General features: G+C 36.9%; 1 protein-coding gene and 1 pseudogene across 4 annotated transcripts in view; both read right to left on the bottom strand.

Moving 5' to 3' along the window:
- NBN (nibrin) overlaps nucleotides 1–22560 on the bottom strand; it is a 73282-nt gene that overhangs the window by 21526 nt on the left and 29196 nt on the right. For all 4 annotated transcript variants that reach the window (XM_058275703.1, XM_058275704.1, XM_058275706.2 and 1 more), the window contains 6 exons: nucleotides 18198–18315; nucleotides 17355–17548; nucleotides 14249–14346; nucleotides 8376–8505; nucleotides 4329–4607; nucleotides 1901–2345 (listed from right to left, as the gene is read on the bottom strand). In XM_058275703.1, the coding sequence (XP_058131686.1) occupies nucleotides 1901–2345; nucleotides 4329–4607; nucleotides 8376–8505; nucleotides 14249–14346; nucleotides 17355–17548; nucleotides 18198–18315 (1264 nt within the window). The remainder of the gene's footprint in view (nucleotides 1–1900; nucleotides 2346–4328; nucleotides 4608–8375; nucleotides 8506–14248; nucleotides 14347–17354; nucleotides 17549–18197; nucleotides 18316–22560) is intronic.
- LOC101420351 (eukaryotic initiation factor 4A-I pseudogene) lies at nucleotides 5563–7323 on the bottom strand (annotated as a pseudogene).

Here is a 22560-nt window from a genome sequence, read left to right on the forward strand (position 1 = left end):
TCCCAAACAAGTAGTGGCTACAGTGAACCAATCTGGGATAGAATTTAAAGAAAAGGAAAAATATGTCTATAAAAGAAGAAGGATAAAATAAATAATAGGACTATTAGAGAAAGAAAAGAACATATCAGAGAAAACTAAAAATAAAACGAGGAAAGACTACCACAAGGAAATAAGGCTTAACTTATATAAAGACTAAATACTTAAAGTAATAAGTAGCTTGGACATAGATTCTGGAACAGCTTGGAACTAAAGTGACAATGTGAACTCATAATGCAAGAAGAATAAGCATACCTTTATAAACAGATGTAAATTTATTACATTTAGCAAACCACCCCTTGGGTTTCACCAAATGCCACATTATACTTCCCTACTGTGACTCTAATTTTGTTAGAGATGGTAATGTCTCAAGCTTAATATACACTTCCTAGTCTCTCTTAAAGATAGAGGGTGAGGGTTAGGGGACCAGGCAGCCCATGACCAAATTCTGGCCAATGGGATATATACCAAAGTTATCAAGTGAGATTTTTGAGAAAGCTCCTTAGAAAGTAGGGAGGAAGCCTGTCTCCTTCCTAACCTCTTCTTCGTCCAGAGAAAGCAGCATTGATGGCTGGAGGTGTTATCTTGTAGAGCAGAAAGACAAACACCTAGTATACTGATAAGACCATAGAACTGCCAAAGCAACTTTGGATTACCTTGTTTTCCTTCCCTCTTACAGGAAAAAAAAATAAGGCCATCTTATTTGCCACTGCTTTTAGAGTTTTAAAAGAAATCAAAAGGAATTCTTAACTAAGACAACAAGGAAACTTTTTCTGGGTAGAAATTCAGGTGTGCTGAAAAGGATCTCTGGGGCATTGGAAATCTTAAAAATAAAAAGCTCACTGAGTGATTCTGATGCAGCTAATCCACAGAAGGGTGTTTAGAATTCATTCATAAGAAATAACAAATGATGAGGATACCCTCCTGTATAAGATGCCCACTATAGAAGTCAAAGAGGGCATATACTTTGATTTTTACAATAGTGGTTACAGATTTATATGGTACTTACTACACACTAGGTCTGCAACAAATGCTTATCAAATTGATTGTACCTTCTAATTACTTATCCTTAACCTTTCATTTAGTCCTCTCCTTAACCTCTAGCTGTTTCATAGGAGGGGGTGCCATAACTACAAATGCAGAGTGGAGCTAACTGACCCTCATTATTCTGGGCGATCCAAATATTAAATTCTTTATTCACCAGGTCTGTGCTCTCACTTAATGAGCTGCTACCCAGTCTATTGTCACCTTACTAATACATAAAAGAGGAAAAATCTGATGAGATTTTCTTAGATCAAAGTCGATAAATAAATTAAGTTTCATGGAAACAGGATAGGACATTAAAGACAAAAATGAAAATTCCTAGTGATAGTATGTATACTGTATCCTAAAAATGTATTTTGTAGATACTTTAATAACTTTCTTCACCTTTTTGTGCCTGTTTATTCTATCAAGCCATCTTCTATATTTACTATCATAGTCAATATCTGATAAGATCATATAGCCTAGTTTGGAAATCTATTAACACAATCATATTGCATTAGTGAAGGTTCTCTAGAGAAAAAGAACTGACAGGAATGGATTAGCTATAAGAACATGATTTTCTGGGGTACATACAGTTTCAAACCACTACATATATATAAGTTTTATTGTTTTCATTTATTTTATATTATTGAAAAATCACTACAATTTTTAACTTTTACCTTATCAGACAATGAATTTTTATACTTATTGCCTGCTGAAGATATTAACTTTTTCCCTTAAACAGACACATGGATGCTAATACTACTAACATAAAATCTAAAGAACTTTTTATTATTCTGAGTTTCGTTATACAATACTTCTCATTAAATATGTTACTTACCGATATTTTGTTCCTTTCTGGTATTGCTTCATCATTAAAAGTGTTATTTGTTTCTACACCCAACCTCGGCTTTTTTTTTATATTGACATCTTCCTCTTGTTTTTGAACTCTCACTTCAATTTCTGAATCTGCTTTTGTGTTCTTGAATAATTGTTCTAATACTTCATCTTCTATAGCCAAATGATCAGTTTCTTTTCTTTTTTTTGATATTAACTTTTCTGTAAAAAGAGATTTATTGGCAGAATTTTTCACATTAGATTTTAAATCTTTATCTGTAAATATGCTATCTGATTTTTTATCCAGGGGCTCATTCTGAGATGGATACTGTTCCTTATTTTTCCATATTGAGGGTGTAGCAGGTTGTGTTTGCTCTAAAAGAGAACAAGACATTTCTATTCTTGCCGATTTGGACGAGGACATTTGTTGATTTTCTTCATCCCTTTCCCTTAGTTTTAAAAAAGGAGAGAAGAAAAAAAAAACAAAACAGAAAATGAACACAGCTAAGTAATTTTTTAGTTTAGCAATAGTTGTCCCCCTTTTAATTTTCAATGTACTCTAGGTTTCATTGATTAAAGTGTCATTGGAAATCAACAAATAAACATTTAAAAATAGTCATAATTCACATACACACTACTGTTTTAATAGGAATAATCAACCTTGTAACTAAAATAATATGAAGATATCTTTCTTGTCTGCTGAAGGAGAAGTATTGATAAATCATGGAGGAAAAGATAGAAAAATAGAAAAATACAAAGGACTTGTTGCTAAGAGAGAGGAGATTACTTATAATGTAAAGAACTCATGGGCAGGGAAGTGTTACTCTGGAAATATAACCTAATAGAGAGTCATAACCTATTGAGAGTTGGATTCAAGATAAATTAGAGTGGCTAAGTTCAGAATATACTGCAGACCATACATTACAAATAACATGTGAATATATGACTGAGTTTTTGATACAGTACTGAATTATTCATTCAATAAATAATGAACACTTATTTTCTGCAAATTGTACTTATGTGCCATAAAGGACAAACAGACTTGGGTTTCAGTTCTTCAAGAGTTTACTGGATTTATTTTGTAGTGGACGGTCAAGGTGAATTTTAATAATACGAATATAATATCAGGGTTCAGGACAGACAGATCAGGAGGCTTCTGAAATAATTTAAGTCAACAGAGTTTGAGCCTGTGAGCTAGCAACCCGAAGAGAAGAAGGAGGAATTAATGAGACATTGAAAATAAGAATCAACATTATCACACCGAGGAAGCAGAGGAGAAAAAATCAAAGATTATGGACAAGGTGAACCACTAACAAAAATAACAGCAAAAAAACACATTTAGTGAGAAGGGCCCATTATTTGGACAATACTAGGAAATCCCTGTGGAAAGGCAGGCACAAATAAGTTGGTCATCTGTAATAAGGTCATGAAACCTTCAAGGTTTTCAGAATATAGAGTGTAAAGAGCAGCAGGAGGAGGAAATTAATTCCTTCAAGGGCACAAAAAGAAGAAGAGTCAGAGAGGCAGAAGCAGCAGTATAGAACACTATTACAAAAGCCAAGAAAGGAGACAATAAGGAGGAGAAAGTTTCAAGAATTAAATGTTACCAAAAGGACACTAGAGTTGGCAGTGTGACAATGGTTAATTTTAAGGATGTCATTTCAGGAAGAAATACTGCTGTTAAGAAATAGTTCATACATGAATGGAAGCAGTAACAATAATCTTGTTTTTGGGAGGGTAGGGAGATGTGTAACAGTGACTATAAATAAAGAAAAAAGGTAGTAGAGAAAGAAACCAGGTCAAGGGAAGGTTTTAAAAAATAAAGATGAGATTGAGCAATTGAAAACAAGAAAATAATCTGAGAGGATACTAAAGGGAAGCGAACTTGGCCCAATGGATAGGTCCACAGTTCAAACCCCGGGCCTCCTTGACCCGCATGGAGCTGGCCCACGTGCAGTGCTGATGCGCGCAAGGAGTGCCCTGCCACGCAGGGGTGTCCCCCGTGTAGGGGAGCCCCACGTGCAAGGAATGCGCCCCGTAAGGAGAGCCACCCAGCGCAAAAGAAAGTGCAGCCTGCCTAAGAATGGCGCTGCCCACAGGGAGAAATGACACAAGATGACGCAGCAAAAAGAAACACAGATTCCCGTGCCGCTGACAACAACAGAAGCGGACAAAGAAGACGCAGCAAATCGAAACAGAGAACAGACAACCAGGGTGGGGGGGAAGGGGAGAGAAATAAACAAATAAATAAATCTTTAAAAAAAAATACTAATGGTTTTGGAGACTAATATTAATATTACTAATAATCCTACAATACTAATAACACTAAACAGTAATACTATTAGGTAACACTAATACTAAAATTATACTAATTCTAAATTTTTAATTTTTTCAGATATTTTCCACAGAATTATTAAAAACACTAAAAATACCTTTTTTTGGCAGATGGCTGAAAGTAGTTTTTGATGGAGTTGGTTTGCTGCTGCTGCTGAGGAGCGTGATCTCTACTTTTACTTACCATACCTGGGAATTTAGTTGGTGAAAGCTGATAGTTTGGGATTTTCATCCTAATAAGATTATTTGACAGTATATTATTATTACAACTTGTTTTAGGGAGTTCCTTTACAGTGCATGTTTCTTGTGAAAGCATTCTGCATTTTTGTTCACTTCTGGATATTTTTATTTCTTTTGGAATTTCACTCAAATCCATACTGCAGCAAAAGAAAAGAGGACAAGTTAAGCAATCAAGCAAGCACAAGGTTACAGCAGCTTTTATCTAGAAACAAAGTGCTTTAATAGTTTTAATGTGATATAGCTTTAGAAGATAATTATCTTTAGAAAATAATTCACTGAATATATTTTACCATCCCAAGAAAGTAGGTCCTTGAAGAAGGATGTTCTTTACTGTTCTTCTTTCCCTATAGCAAATATTGTTAGTCATGTTCTGCTATAAATATCTGCCAAATGCACATGGAATGTCAACCTAGTATCCTATTATAAATTAAAACTAGGAAATAAAAGTAGGTAATTATTGTTCTATTTAAAAGTTTTAAATTATTTTCCATGCAAAAGTAGCATAATAAAAAAATAGAAAATCAGAATAAGAAAAATCTATCATGTCAGTATTATATAAAATGGGGTATGTAGATCACTTTGGATGAATTGATAATAGTTGTATTCCATCCAGATGTCAGTCTCCAGAATAGTATTCTAGACTACCAAAAAATATTTTAAACATATATAGTTCTACAACCTATGTTGAATAGTCTGAATACTTACTGCTTTTGATATGCTCATTCTCATTGGTATTCAAGTGACTTTACATTAACACTTGCACTTAAAAAAGTAAAATCTGGCCTCAATATAAAACATGGGAATAGTAAAAATTTTTTAAAAATAAAGTTTAATACAGTGATAACACAAATATCCTTCAATATAAACTAATTACTAAATATTTAAAATACAATATACTGTCTTAAATAGAAAATACCATAAAAAACAAAAAAGCTTCTTCCTCTCTCTAAAATAACCCCCTTTAAATAGAGAACTACTGAAAAACTACCATGAATATTAGCTACTCAGACAACCAGACATATATAAACTATCTCCTGAAATATATATATTAAAATTATAATCAACATCATACTATACAAACACATTTCAAACTTTTTTTTTTTTGTCAGTTTCCAAGTAATTTTATTCAGAATTTTGTTGTGTTTCCTGAATCAATAAATACTATACAAAACAATGTAAAAATGGCTACCATGTTCTCTCCCCTGCTCCCCCCATCTGGGGACAATCTCCTGGGGCACCTTACTCATCAGGGGTTTTCCCTTCCTGATTTGGTCCAGCAAATGAGGTTGAGTGACATAAAGCCTCCTGAATCATTTTCTGAAGATTTTGGCTGGGGTGGGGGGAGAGCCCCTAGGGTATGGAGGTGACTAAGTTAGGGAAATGGGTTAGTGTTTTTTGGGAGAAGAGACGGCGCCTGGGGCAAGAGCCTACCCCAAAGAAAAGGGTGTCTAAAATGTTCACGGTTCCTTCTTTTGCCTCAAAAAGTGACATTTATTCAAAGAAAAAAAAAAAAAAGAAAAAAGAAAAAAAAATGACAAGATGTCCATCCCTTGGCTCCCTTCCCTCCCCCCTCCTGCTCCTCCTCAGCCCCCCAGGAATGACCCCTCGTTGGGGTCCCTCAGATGAGGTCAGCAACACTGAGGGGCATCTCCTCAATGGAGGTGTTGTAGAAGGTCTCAATGTCTCGAAGAGTCCTCTTGTCTTCTTCTGTCACCATGTTAATAGCCACACCCTTACGGCCAAAACGTCCACCTCGACCGATTCTGTGGATATAGTTTTCCCTGTTGGTGGGAAGGTCATAGTTGATGACTAAAGAAACCTGCTGCACATCAATGCCTCTGGCCAGCAGGTCAGTGGTGATCAGTACTCTGCTAGAACCAGAACGGAACTCCCTCATGATCACATCTCGTTCCTTTTGATCCATGTCGCCATGCATAGCAGAGACAGTGAAGTCTCGGGCATGCATCTTCTCAGTAAGCCAATCAATCTTTCTTCGGGTGTTGATGAAGATGACTGCTTGGGTGATGGTCAGGGTCTCATACAAGTCACACAATGTGTCCAGCTTCCATTCCTCTCATTCCACATTGATGTAGAACTGGCGGATACCCTCCAGCGTCAACTCTTCCTTCTTGACGAGAATCCGAATGGGGTCCCTCATGAACTTCTTAGTCACCTCGAGCACATCGGAAGGCATTGTAGCAGACAACAAAACCACCTAGGTATTGCTGTTGAGTTTTTGGAATATATCATAGATCTGGTCTTTGAATCCACGGCTCAGCATTTCATCAGCTTCGTCCAGTACAAACATTTTGATGTATTTGGGAGACAGGTATCTCCGATTAAGCATATCAAACACATGGCCTGGGGTACCCACGATGATATGGGGAGCCTCCATCTGCAGCTTCTGAACTTCAGCACGCACATTGGTGCCCCCAATGCAGGCATGGCAGGAAGCACCCATGTAATCTCCTAATGCCATTATCTGCTGAGCCAGTTCCCTAGTGGGAGCCAAGACCAAGGCCTGGGTGGCCTTTGGATCCAATTCAATCTGTTGCAGAATCGATATGGCGAAAGTGGCTGTCTTCCCAGTCCCAGATTGGGCTTGAACAATCACATCATAACCCTTGATACAAGGAAGAATGGCTCGCTGCTGGATGGCAGAGGGCTTCTCAAAACCATAAGCGTAGATGCCACGGAGAAGGGACTCGGAGAGATTCATATCATCAAAGCTGTCGACAATCTCATTCCAGTTGCTCTCGATGACACCTTCGGGCTCCATCCCATTGGGGCCATTGTCTCTGGATTGGGAATCCTGACTCGCAGACATGATCCTTAGAAACTAGCCATTTCAAACTTATTTCATCAGTCACAAACAAAGTAGTAGAATTCATTATGGTACTCTGTAAACATCTGCCTACAACAACAAAAAACACCTTTACCCTAAGACAGAGGTTGGCAAACTATGGCATCTGTTTTTGTAAAAATGTTATTGGAACACAGTCACTATGACAGTTTGAGATTGTTTTTGTGAATCCCTAAAAGAAAGAGATTATGTTTGAAAACAAATCTATTCCTCTGAGTGTGATACCCTTTGATTGTATTAAATTCAGTGAGGGGGCTCTGATTAAATTTACTTGATAAAATCAATTCAGGGCTTTTGATGCAACCTTGTAAGGTGTGACTCAGGATGAGTCCTTGACTTAGTGGTCTGATAAAAATGAACACTCACTCTAAAAAGACATACCAGAAGAGAGAGTGTTTTGTCATTTTTGATCCTGGGGCCCAAGGGAGAGATAAGCCATTCGCCTGACAGTTTACAGGTGACCTTGGGATGAAAGCTGAGATTGAGACAGGAAGCCCTGAGAGACAAGCCGTATGCCAGTCTAAAGCTGAGATCAGGAAGAAGCTGGAAGCCCAAAGTGGAAGGTTGAAAACCCAGCAGAGATCAGCAACCATCTTGCTTCAACATGCAGCAACTTATTTTGGTAAAAAGCAACCCTGAGTTAGACTTTTTAGGGATTCGTAACTATAAGCCTTTACCCCAAATAAATACCTTTATAAAAGCCAACAGATTTCTGGTACTTTGCATCAGCACCCCTTTGGCAGATTAATACAGTCACACTCATTCATTTATGTATTGTCTGTGGTCTGTGGCTACTTTCATACTGTGATAGCACAGAGGTGAATAGCCATAACAGAGACTAATGGCCTGCAATGTGGAAAATATTTACTATCTGTTCCTTTATAGAAAAAGTTTGCTGACCCCTGTCCTAACATATTATAATTACTTGGTATCCCACTTTCCCACCTTTATCTCCCAAGAAATGAACTGGTAAAGGTACTTGAATTTACTATTAATTTATTGGCAAATAATTTAATAAAAAAAAAGTTAAAAGAAATTTTACCATGTATCTGCTTGCTCTGATTCTGTGTCAGCTACATATGTTGTGGTATTGACTGTGGCACTTGGCATTAGTTTTTCACTGACTGAGAAGTCTTGGGAAAGACTTGGTCCTCGAGTTGTTGGCTTTAATCCTGTAAATCAAACAGTAAAAATAAAGAATCACACAAGATGGACATTTGGTCACTTAAAATTGTTAGACTGTGTCATGCAAGGGTATTAACTAGGATATGCTTGTTTTCAGTCAGTGGAGCCAATAAATATTAATGAAATTGCCTATATACAGCCTGTTGGCATCTATGATGGACTTATTTAAACCAAATCATTTTAAAGCTGCCTCAAATCCTTAGTGAAGTATATCAACTTAAATTTTAAAACTCCACTTAAATTCTAATTCAAATTATGCTTTTAATCAGTAGACTCCCCTAAAATTATACTTTCCCCTGCAGACAGTATAGCTATACCACCATGTACACAAATTAGAATGAGCTTCATTTTGAGAATAGGCTATTCGAACTGAAAACATTTAAGACAGTTTTAGATAAAATTTTGACTATTCCAGAAACTATGATTATGTTATCATTTTTTTTTACTACAATAGCAATTTAAGTGCTACTCTTCTGGGATACTTTCCTTGAACATTTCACATTGTATTAGATACTCCTTATTTCTCCTTCCCCACCGCCCTGTGTTATCACTCTTCAAAAACATTTATCACTAGCTGTGTGGCCCTGCTTATTTAGCCTCTCTATGCCATAGTTTCCTCATCTGTAAAATGGGGATAAATATAGTACTTTCCTCACAGTTTTGAGGGCAAAATGAATTGACATATGGATAGCAGTTAGAAAAGTGGTTGGTATATATTAAGAACTATACTAGTTTACTTGCTAATTCCTGAGTCTTGTTCATTTCTATATCTCCAGTACTTAGATCAATGTTTGGTATATAGTGGATATAAATAAGTTAATGGAATTAAATTGTTAACTGAAAATTTTAAAAAGTTTATGTTTACTAAGTATCTAAGCTAAATTATCAATCTATTAGGCACTTACAACATAAAATACACTTAATAAGTGTTTATTACCAATTCCAATTTCAGGTACTTAAATAACTTTTACTACTTTCCTTAAATAACTACCTTAAAAGCTCTTGCCATTTACTTAAAAGAGACATAACCCTAGAGTTCACTTTGGCTTGCACAGAAGCTTGCAAAGAATAATTAAGAATGTTTACATAATCACTAAAACAAACATTTATAAATGTAATCTAATGACCCAGAATGACTAGTGTTTGTTAACGATAATTTTATTTACAGTGTTCTCCTGGCTAAATACACCATGAGGGAGTCTGATTTTCTCACCTCTTTATTCCAAGCACTTAGCATAGTTGCAAGCATATAACAAATGCTCCAATAAACGCTTGTTGAATAAAGAAATGAATGAATATGGGAGGAAAAGTGGGGAGGAAAGAAAGTGGGAGAGAGGGAGACATACATTCTCACCCTGCAATCTGATTTGTGTTCTAAAATTTTAAGTCAGGGGTCCAAAACTTGGAACTGATGTAGATCTATTTCACTATGTGTCAGAAGTAATACTACTCACCCCTTATGATTCATTTCTATATGGAATGATATAACAGAAAAAGTACTGGTCTGAGAGTCAAAAATTTAGGACTGGCTTAGTTATTGGACCTTAGTTACCTTTTCTCAACCTTGATGCCTCTTATCTTTTAATAGAGAGACAGATTAGATGATCTCTAATACCCCTCAGCCAAAAACACAATTGCAGTAGTGGATGACAAAATTTGTTGTCCCAACCTGGCAAAGATAATCTTGTGTACCAAGAACTTAATTCAGGTAAGCAAATATTCATGCCTACTACAATAAGTACTGTGCTTGGGGCAGTCAGGGGATCCAAAACTAATAAGAACTTAAAGTCAACCTAAGGACTTAAAGGGACATGGAAACAATAGTTACTTTTCAAAGTAGGAAGAAAGAAATGATAACTGAAATGAAAAAAAAAAAGTTACTGGAGTGTAGAAAACGGAATATTTCATTCTGACTTGGATGAGAATTATGGGAGGGAGGGAAAGCAATTTAGAAATATTTCACCAGGGATTTCATCTAGTTCCAACCAGGATACCGGACCTGTCTTCCCTCAACCTCAACAGAATAGGCAGAGAGGTTTATATCCTGTCAGGCAGGGACTACCGTCCTAACCAGCAGGAAGTAACTACAGAAGAATGACCATCGTCGCTCAGCACCCCCTTAAGAATAAGGGTGTGAACTCTCTGAGGGGGAACTTAAGGCAGGTTAATACAGTGAAAGGGGGAAGGGGGCTGGCCTGGCAGACAAAAGGGCTGACAGACAACATGGCCACAGGACCCTGCTGAGACCTTGACCTCAACCTTGAGGTCCCAACTGGAACTCTTTTGGGGTCCGAGGGGAGGCCCCAGATATTCCAAGCAGGCCTCACTATTGGCCCCCACCATTGGGGTAACCGTTAACAGCTGGGGCCCCTTCCCTTAGCATTAGCAAGAGGAGGAATAATTCATAGCTTAAGAGGTGACCACACAAACCAAAACTCGCTCTCTCTACCTAGAGGAGCCTGCACCAAATCTTGGTGCTTATTTTTCAGCAATTCTGTTCTTCTGTTCTTTCCCCCCATTTCCCAATAAATTCTTTTTACTGGCCTAACTAAAAAAAACCCCAGTGAGCATTTGTAGTGAGATTTTAATAAGTGGTACTGACATTTTAGGAAACAGGAACATGGTAAGTACAGTTAGGGAGTATGGAACTATGAACAATATGGTATGTATTTTGTAGGAAGATACTTAAAAAAAGATGAGGATGGAAGAAGATAGGCTGCAGCTAAATGACTAAGGGCTTGAAGTCTAGACAAAGGGCTTAGGAATTTATTATGTAGGTAATAAGAAAAGATAGAAGTTTTTGAGAAAAGGGAAGACAATTCCAGTGGCAAAATGAAATATTAATAGTAGAAATGAGTTTGGAGGCAGGACCACTATTGAGGGCAATTAGAACCGCCTTCCAGAAAGAAAGTTGAAGAGGGTTCAAATAGGGCAAGCTGTGAGAAGGGACGGTAGCTGATCTCGAAAAGATGCTGCAGATGAAGAATCTCAGGTCTTGATGATCAAATGGATGTGAAAGGTAAGAAAAAGGGAGAAAAAAATTTATAGCCTGAGTGCCTCTTCCATTTACATAAAAAAATATTCCTCTTTAGTTAAGTCAATATCAAGGTATTCTAACCCAGTGTTTCTTGGGGTTTGTGTAAAAAACATAAGATTAAATCAAACAAAACAAACAAAAAACCCAGACATCTAGGCTGAATCCCAGATATTTTGAATTCTGGAGAATTTTTATTAAACAATGTTTCAGAAATATAAACCCAGTTAAGACCTAGTTTTCTAAATGCAGAAACAAATGCAATTGCCCCTAAATGGGGGCTGGGATGGGGGAACTACCGACTTAAACCAAAAAAGTCTATTTGTTTTTACAGGGTTCATTTGTTGTTGTTAAGGTCTGAAATTGCTTATATGGATTTTTTTCCCCTCCATAAGAGAACAGAAATTCACTGTCAGCAAAATACCTGCTAGAGCATGCAAGGAGGTGGTACTTTTCTAACCTGTGTTTCAGTCAAAGCCCAATTACTGCTGACAAGATCACCAGAGAAAACCAGGAGACAAGTAAACATACACAGGTGTAGCAGTTTGATTTTGTTTATGAATTCCAAAAATAGATATTAGATTATGTTTGTGAACTGGTCTGTTCCTCTGGGCATATTAGATTATACTGGATTCAGAAGTTTCACTTTTACTTGATTAAATAATGATTAAAGCTTTGATTTGGCCATGGCAGTAGGACATTGAGTCCCTACCCTCTTAGTGAGAAACCACAGAGAAACCACACTGCAGAGAAAAGAGGATGGAGTTTTAAGCTGGAGCCTTGGGAAGTAAACACACAGGCGAAGAACAAAGAGTAATAGAGACAGCTCCATAGATACGGCAGAGGCCCCAGGAAGAGACACAAACCATTAGCCTGATAATCTATACCTGGCCTTATAGAGAAGGCAGAGCAGCTAAGCCCAGACAAAAATGAGCCCCAGGAGAAAGACGAGACTTATCCCAGCCTACAGCTGTAATTGGAAGAAGCTGGGACCACAAAGCCTTAACGAGAAGAGGAAAGCTGAACCCTTGCAGACATTAGCAGCCATCTTGCTCCGACATACAGCAAAGGACTTTGGTGAAGGAAGTAAGGTATGCCTCATGACCTGGTAACTCTAAGTTACCCCAAATAAATACTCCTTTATATGAGCCAACAGATTTCTGGTTCTTTGCATCAGTACCCCTTTAATTGACTAATACAAAAGGCATATAAAATGGATGCTTTTGTTAAGTAGGTAAAGAAGTGACAAGAGAAGAGAATTAAAAGAACCGTCTTTATAATGGCAGTGTCAGCATATTTGCAAGACACTAATTATTTTCAAGAAAGTTATAGGAATGATTTTTCAGTAACAAAGAGGATTAGTGACTGTGAGTGCACTGGCTTCTGTGACAGTCAACACAATGTAATTATAATACGCATTCTTCATCTCAGTAAATGGTACCACCATCTACCCAGTTTTTCTTGACAAAAAAACTAGGAATCATTTTGATTCCTCCACATGCAAGTTCTACTGGGTCTAGTTCCAAAATATATCCTGAATCTATTCATTTTCTTTTTTCTCAGTTCTACTACTACCACCCTGACCCAAGATATCAGGTTCTCTCTTGCCTGGACCTATACATTAGTTTTCTATTGGCCCTGCCACTTGTGTTTGGACACCTAGAATCCCTTCTCCACACAAAAGCCAGAGTGATCTGTTCCTTCTATTGAGAACTTTGTGCCACCCAGATCTTCATATGGCTGTTTTATCATGCCCATTCAAGATGCAAGAGGCTCAGATGTCACATCCTCAGTGAGGCCTTCCCTGACCTCCTAATCTAAAAAACAACCCACTTGTCAATCACTTTCACATCACCTTGTTTTGGTTCCTCAAACTTATCCATATCTGAAAGTGTCACGTGTGTTTTTGCTTATTGTCTGAATCTTGACCTTCTGAATACAAAGTTCACAATAATAGGGATCTGGTTTACTTTATTTCTGCATCTCCAACACTTAAAACAGTGCCTGGTAAATGGGAGACACAAATATGTTTCAAACAAATAAATGAGTGAATGGATGAACAGAAAAGCTTTTTCAAGAAGGTGAATATGGTCACTCCAAGCAAGTGTTAAGAGTAATGTACAAACAGCCTATGGTCAATTTATAAAACGACGCTGCTAAAGAATTAATGAGGGAAGTGGATGTGACTCAAGCGATTGAGCTCCCACCTACCACACGGGAGGGTCCCTGGTTCGGTTCCTGGTGCCTCCTAAAGAAGACAGCAAGCTGGCATACCAGGCAGGTGCGGCAAGCTGGCGCAACAAGATAATGCAACAAGAGACACAAGAAGAAAAACATAATAAGAGACACAACAAAACAGGGAGCAGAGGTTCCCGGTGCCTCCTAAAAAAGACAGCAAGCTGACCCAAAGTGCAGGAACAGTGAGCTGACGCAACAAGATGACGCAACAAGAGACAAGGGGAAGAAAAACCTAATGAGAGACAAAATAAAGCAGGGAGTAGAGGTGGATCAAGTGATTAGCCATCTCCCTCCCACATCAGAGGTCCCAGGTTGGCTCCGGGTATCTCCGAAAGAAACAAGGAAGATGATGAGACACAGCAAGTGCAAAACACTGAGGGAGTGGGGAGAAATAAAATGAAAAAAAAAAAAAAAATCTTAAAAAAAAAAAAGAATTAATGAAATAATGTTTTAATTACCTGAATTGGGCTGGTCCTGAGGATCACAGTAATTCTCTGTAGTCATGAAAATAACTGCCAATCCTATTTCTGCTTCAGGAATAGGTCTAAGACCCTGCCTATCAGAAAAAGACAGTTTAAGCATGATTACATACTAAAACTAACAACTTCACTAAGATGATATCAAGCTGAATCCATCTTTCATTTTTTTCTCAAAAAAGATATAAAAAATTTATGGTATAGAAGGAATTCAAATATAGAGTCTATACTACTCACAGGGGTTGTGTTACATTGGGCAAGTCCACCACCTTTTATTAACTCAGTGACTAAATCTGTAAATAAGGAGATTAAAGGATATATATCTTTCCAATTCTAAAATTCTATTAGAGAGAGAGAAATACAAAGAACTATATAGGTGTTTTAACTGGACATACCTTGAAAATAAGAAAAAAGATTACATGTAACATGATGACCATGTTATAAAATTAAATAAAATTAAAAAATACATTTTAGGAATATATGATGAAGCAGTAAAACTATATATAAAGAAAAACAAGTAAATGATGATCAAGGGATTTAGGATGACAGTTATCTCAGGTAGGGGATGACTAGGCTAGGGTATTAAGGTATTATTTTCTTGTCTTTTTTTTTTTTTTTTAAAGATTTATTTCTCCCTGCCCCGCCGTTGTCTGTTCTCTGTGTCTATTTGCTGGGTATTGTTTCTTTGTCCACTTCTGTTGTTGTCAGCAGCATGGGAATCTGTCTCTTTTTGTTGCGTCATCTTGTTGCGTCAGCTCTCCGTGTGGGTGGCGCCATTTTTAGGCAGGCTGCACTTTCTTTCGCGCTGGGCGGCTCTCCTTAGGGGGCGCATTCCTTGCGCGTGGGGCTCCCCTACGCGGGGGACACCCCTGCGTGGCACAGCACTCCTTGCGCATCAGCGCTGTGCATGGGCCAGCTCCACATGGGTCAAGGAGGCCCAGGGTTTGAACACGGACCTCCCATGTGGTAGACGGACACCCTAACCACTGGGCCAAGTCCATTTCCCAAGGTATTATTTTCAAGGCTCTAGTTTGTATTTTGGGTGGTAGATTCTCAGACACTTATTATATTATAAATAACTAATTAGTGAATGAAATGAATGTGAGATATACATGGTCCGATGATAAAAAGTGCATCATGAACCAAGGATTATGAGTCATTCAATTTTGTGCAAGGTATAGGTGGAGAGGAAGGCAGAGGGAGAGGAGGAGAGGAAGAGAAATTAAATAATTATTTCCCAAATGTGAACTTAAGATAATGGAGGAAATAAAAAACAAAAAAACCAAAAAAACAGGTAACAAGGACAAAAACCAGGGTTGTGTTGTTTCTCTAGACTTCTAATCCAGAAGATAATCAATCTTAACCCACTTCTGACATCTGATCAACAAAGCCATGGCAATTACCAATAGAAATTTTGCCCTACTGCCTGAAGTTAATCAATGTTTGACTTAACTGACCTCACTGCTCAATATAAATAATAGAATTGCACCTTCAGTGGCTATCAACTGATTAAGACTAAGTGGACAGGTGTTATTATAAGTGACAGACTTTCCGAAACAATAAAATTGCCCATCCTCTCCTTGCTCCCCCAAAAGTGTCACAGGGGCCAAGGACTATAAATATTACTCCTCATCAAGGCACCATGTTCTAAGTGTCTTTCTTGGTTGCAGTCCAGGTTTTTTCCTCTATCAGGCCCCTAAACATGCTAAAAAGCAGCATGATGCATGATAAAGAACATGGATTCTAGAACCAGACTGCCTGGGTTCGCTTCCAGGCTCCTCTTCTCATTACCTGTGTTCTACTTAAAACTCTTTTGCCATAGTTATCCATATATACAATGAGGACCATAACAGTAAATAATGATCAGTATTTTGAGGATTAATTGTTTTTATTATATAACTCTTAGAAGAGAAGCTTCTATATAGTTAAGTATTATGTAAGCATAGACATTAGTGCTGTTGTCTGCCTGCCACATTCTTCTTCTCTTTGAAAGACTGGCTCTTTTAGGTCATAGGGAAAATATGGCACCTGAAAGAAGCCTTCTCGATTTAGAATAAGCTTCTCCCTCTGTCCTGGTCATTGTTTCCTTTACATACATTTTTAATTAGCTGTTTACCAGTCTTGTATCTCTCTCCCCCAGATCCCCCTACAGTAAACACCAATGGCTGCAGAGACCATGGCTTTCTTGTTTACCATTTATGTCTACTGCCTAAAATATAATCAAACCACAATAAATTTTTGTTGTAGAAGTAGGATAGTATTTTTTTTTACACAACTGTATTTTTGCAGCATGTAATGTATTTCAGTTAAAAAAAGCATCTATGGGGTAATTAAGATTTTATTTTTTATTTCAACAAGCCCATAAGAGGAAAAGCAATCTCTATGGTCAGAAGGACTACTGGGACAGGAACAATGAATCTTTTGTAAGAGCTGGCTCTGGTATTTTCAGGCATGTATTTACTTTTTGCTAGATGAAGAGAAGAAATTTAGTCAACAGACTGCCAAGCCTGCTATTTGCACAATACTTTTTGGTTCCAAAATGCTAAGATCATTAGTACCAATACAGTCTAGGAAACAAACTCTTCATTTAGCTCTTTCAGTCTTCCTCTCCACTACGAACACCATTCTAAGATATGACATTTTTTTCTGTGTTCCCATAATAACCTACGATGGAATGAATTATTTAAATGCATTTTTTACTAGGTTATAATCAAGAGACAAATACATTTCAGCTTTAGGCAATTTCAAGACAAATTTTACCTTTGAGCTTCAACTTTCTCAACTGCTACATATTCTACAGAAAAACTTAATAAGTATGACTTTATTAATTTAAAGAGATAAATTCCGTAATTTTATTCAGGTATAGCGCCAACAAAAAAGCACTAAATATTGAGATAAAAATGGTCACAGACAAAAGATAATCTATTTTTATCATACTAACTCATAATCATTTTTCAAGTACTCTACAGAATAAACCTTTATAATAACTCTTATTTCTACCTTTACATTGGAAAGTGGAGTACAACAAAAAAGTTATATATGAAATAATTTAATTGCACTTCTTAACTAATGAAGAGGAATTCTATACCTTTGGAGTACATCCATAATTGAATGAATCCATTTCTTCTGAGAGTCAGGAATTAAGATCTGTGAATTTGTTATTCCTACATCAACAACACAAGTTCCAGGAGCTGAAAAGAAACTATCTTCTTCTTCATTTTCTTCGGTTATCAACCTAGCTTCTCCACCTCCAAAAACAATTGCCGAACTTAATTTCTTATGCTAAAAATGGAAAGGAAAAGAACAAAAAGCAATTTAAATAACAAATATCAATTCCTTAAGTACATTTTCACAATTAGAAGAATTCTGATTTGGGTATTAAATAGAAGTAGATTTGAAGAACCGATTCTACTCCTCTAATACACTTAATCTTAGCCAAAAGACCAAGAAGTGACTGGTTCTACTTCTTGAGAGGGTAATCTGAGCCTCCACTCTAAGAAAATCACTAGCTCACCAGGCTCCTATGAAGCTCTGGAATCACTGCATTTTCTGCATTACCTCAGCACATTTACCACATAGTACCATAAGTGAGGATTCACTTGTATGATCTGCCATGACCTAAATTCCTGGAACCTCCATTATGGCACACAGAAGACATTCAACAGATATGTATTAAATGAACAAGTTAGAAGTTAAACCAAAGTTTTCTGTCCCCCCACCTCATATATTTAGATAAACTTATATAACAACATATATTAAGAAATATCTGGTCACTGTGAAGGTTCTGAAGCCTGGGTAGTTTTTTATTCCACTTCACACCTCTATACAAAGTCCCAAAATGAAATGTGTTAATAACTATTGATAACAGATAGTAATAACTTATGATAGTTTATAATGTTTTCTATTAGAAAAATTTAGTTTATAACATTACCTGTTTAGAATTTAGAAATATAAATGTTTTTCCTTTGAAGATTTGCTTTCTCTCCTGTCGTCCTGAGAGATCAATATTTTTACTTCCAATAGCTGGTTCATCAACAGGTGGGTAAAACCTGTAAAAAATAATTAAAATATATTCTAATTATATACTACCCTGTTTTTTTTTACTAATAATTGGTAAATGGGGTTACTATGTAGATAATAAAAAGGCTTAATTTCCATAATACCATTAAAGGTGAGAGGGACATCATCCATAAACATCAAATTCTATCAGTATCTTGTTTGCTTTGGAACCAATATGTATTAATAATGGTCACATTCCAATTCTATGAACTAGTTTTTCATAGTTCTCTTCGAAGAGTTCAGGAAATTTTAAACTACATTATTTTCTTAGTTTAAATAAAATTTCTAAAGTGAGATTAAAGAATGCACCTTTAAATCACTTTAATATAAATGATCAGATCTTTTTCTACAGCTTTTCATAACTGATCAGACATTCAGTCTGTCACTCTAACCTTCTAGTAAGAATACTAACATCAAAGTGGTGAGAGGACAATGCAGGATGAGGAATTTACAACCTGTACAAGTCACCAAAGAATCAAGAGTTAACTATATGCAAAGAGCAACAATCAACATGATAAAAATAATGCAGTCATCAGAGCCACCACCATCCAGCACATTAGAACTATTTTCCTTCCACTTTTTTTTCCAGATTTCTCCTTGGCAACAAACATATTTCATAAAGTAAAGCTGAGTCATGACTGAAGAATTATTTTAATTAAAAGTTTTTGGTAATTGATTAAAAACACAAATGCCTGTGCTTTAATCTGTTATAATGGATGTTACAAGACTATTTTAAAAGTAATGGTCTCTGGAACATGCAGTCTCAACTAAGTGGGTTGTCAGCAAGCAGAGAGCAGAATTAGTGGGTAGAATGGAATACAGGTCATTGTATTATTCTGATTTTCTAAATAAACTGACTTCACAATTCTACTTATTTTAATTTAAAAATGCACAGGTAAGAGTTGAACCTATTTTAACTGCTAAGTAAATATTTGATAAGAAAAGAATTAGTGATAGATATTAGTAGACATTCAAACGCATAAATAGGATCAACTGTTAATATCTTTTCAAACCCTTTCATCATTTCAACAAAAATGTTCCCACATCTTAGACTTCTTTTTGTATAAAAGTCAACTACTAACACTCCTCTTATATACAAATAGCTACTTTAAGCATTAGTCTATATAGCAATTTATTCCCCAGTAAATAACAACCCTAGGATAGGTTATAAGGTCAGACAAAAATGGTATGTAAATGTTTAATACATACATACGACTAAGTAGAGGTGAGGTTCCTATTGCTTTCCAATGACAGTAAACTATGATTTTTAAAATATCTACGGCTTTGTATTATTTATACTGTCATTCTTTATTTTGATACAGACAACAGTTTATTGTACCAAGAAAGATAGCTAGTTTAGTTCAGTGTAGTATATATACATCCTGTCAGTTCTGTTTCTCTGGAGAATCCTAACTAATACACATTTTGGTACCAGGAGTGGTTCCTGAGAAACAGAATCTTAAGAACACAATTTCTGAGTTGGTTGTGGAGTTTTTTAATCAATTCTCTAATATGATTAGATTAAAAGGCACTAATGACTTTACTTCCAATGATCCAGAGGACTCTGGCAATCCGTGGCATGAACTGGCAACAAAGCTATGCAAAATATCACCACTGAATACTGCTACTCAAATGCTTATAAGAGACAAGCCTCTGAGTGAAGGTGTATTTGATACCAAAGTTTTGTGAAGATAAAAGTATAATGATATTGACTGGTTATTCCTAAACAATCAGGATAAGGTTGTTAAAAGAAAAAGATGAACTCAGGGCTTCAAATTCAAGTGTTGCACGAAGGACATGAAAGTCTCTATGTATGCCATGAAAGAAACTTCTTTCTTACAGGTGCAGAATAAACCAGATGCAGTCTCATTATGCAAGTGGCTGAATTACAACACAACTGTTGGTGGGTGCATAGAACCTCCTAAATTCTGAGTCTTCTTTGTCAGATAAAATTGTAACAGGCTGCCCTAAGGAATCAGCCATCACACCTCTGAAGATATTGAACACTGTTAAAGGAGATGAAACTTTAATGGAATGCTCTGAGGTAACTGACTTGCAAAACACTGCCAACTGCTCTCATGACTCACACCACTATTCTTTTCTTCCTGATCTACAACTAGCCTGCTACCAACAGGACTGGCAAGGTGAGGTATAAAAGTATCACCCATGAGGAGGTGTGCTATACTCTAAAAAAATTGCACGATTTTTCCAATTTATACAGATAGAAATCAGAGGAATATGTGTTGGGAATGGACATTAAGGGTGTGGGATGATAGTGGAAGGAACATGAAGTTAGATCATACTGTACTTATTGATATGGAATGAATAAACAGAGATTCTGGATTCAATGTTATATAGCTGGAGGGTAACAAAGGGGGTTAACTTGGTTGGCTGGCTGAAGCATGGACCAAAAGGTGGTCAACATTAAATGAAGTTGAAATGCCAGGAATGTCCTGGTATAATCAGATGAGGGATCGAAAGGCTTAGAAAGTTGGAATGTTAGAGTGGATTTATGAAGAAAGATGTGCTCACCCACTCCAGTGGATTTAGCAAGTAAGATGTCCAGAGGACTTCATACTATGACTGTGAGGAAAAATTTTGTGAGAGTAGCTCCATTTACCCTAAAGAGCTCTGTGGTTGCTCTTCTCTGTCAGATATTACTGTGGGAACTGCTGCCACTGAACATGGATCCTTTAAATACAATGGGGATGATCAGATCTGGCATTAAGAGCCAAGGAGAAGCACTTAATCCTTACAAGAAAGAGACTAGTGATAAATATGAAGAAGAGATAATTCAAAAAATCAGTATTTCTGAAGCAGTACATTCTAAAAGTTTTAAAGGATTTCTGAGACTCTAGTGATTCAAAAGCTAGTAAGAAAACTGGAAAACAGGAAATGATCTTGGAAGAAACCCAGGTTAAAGGCATATGGCTTCAATATAAGATTATCACAAATGTAAAAGGGGATCTTCAATTTAAACAAATGTTTTTTGTCCCACTTACACAGAAACTTTAAGGGCTATAAATAAAATAATTTTATTTTACTATGTAGTGACTTTCGTATAAAATCGTTGTAGTATAGAAACATTAACTTTTCTTCCATTCACATTTATAGCTTTTATGTAAATTCTTTACAAGATCTTCAAAAAATTTCACCTAAACTAAAGCATGTCATTTATACATCTGTCCCAAGAATTTTTCAGGTACAGGATTTTTCTTTATATGTAACTGGAAACTGTATCCCAAGCCATAAGTATTTATTTGTCCAATATTTGGACTGCTGTTAATTCCATCAGTCCTACAGATACATGTTTGATTTCTAGAACCACTTAATATGCTGCTTTTTTGTGCCTCTAAGAGGCTTGATTACATTGACACCCACAATTCGCAAATGTGAGTCATACCTCCAGGGAAAAATTATTTATTTTTTCATTATTAATTATTAATATTTATTAATTATTAATTATTAATACATTATTAAAATGTATTAAATTTCTTTGCCTTGGGTTTTTTTTTTTTTTTAAAGATTTATTTATTTATTTAATTCCCCCCCTCCCCTGGTTGTCTGTTCTTGGTGTCTATTTGCCACGTCTTGTTTCTTTGTCCGCTTCTGTTGTCGTCAGCGGCACGGGAAGTGTGGGCGGCACCATTCCTGGGCAGGCTGCTCTTTCTTTTCACGCTGGGCGGCTTTCCTCACGGGCGCACTCCTTGCGCGTGGGGCTCCCCCACGCGGGGGACACCCTTGCGTGGCACGGCACTCCTTTGCGCGCATCAGCACTGCGCATGGCCAGCTCCACACGGGTCAAGGAGGCCCGGGGTTTGAACCGCGGACCTCCCATATGGTAGACGGACGCCCTAACCACTGGGCCAAAGTCCGTTTCCCTGCCTTGGATTTTAATTGATTATGTAAGGTTGCCTCTGTAAGTTTCCCAAACTGTCATTTACTGTGATTGTTTCAAGCTAATATGTCTGTTGAATCTAGGATTTGATTACAAGCTAATAAGTTAACCTGTTACTCTTTTATGGATGTTGGACACAAGACTCCTGGATCCAAGACAACGCAAGCAGTGAGGATGAATGCAGAAGGCACATAGTGTGGGTTGTGTTTCAGGAGCGAGGACCACTGAGCATGGGGAATTCGTCAGTTTTATAATAAGCTATAAGCAAGCCTGTTCTTTGCTTCAGAGGGAGAAATTACCTTTCCCATCAAGGTTTCTCAGTCCAAAACACAACCTG

The sequence above is a fragment of the Dasypus novemcinctus genome, chromosome 14, assembly GCF_030445035.2.
Source record: "Dasypus novemcinctus isolate mDasNov1 chromosome 14, mDasNov1.1.hap2, whole genome shotgun sequence".
NCBI lineage: Eukaryota > Metazoa > Chordata > Mammalia > Cingulata > Dasypodidae > Dasypus > Dasypus novemcinctus.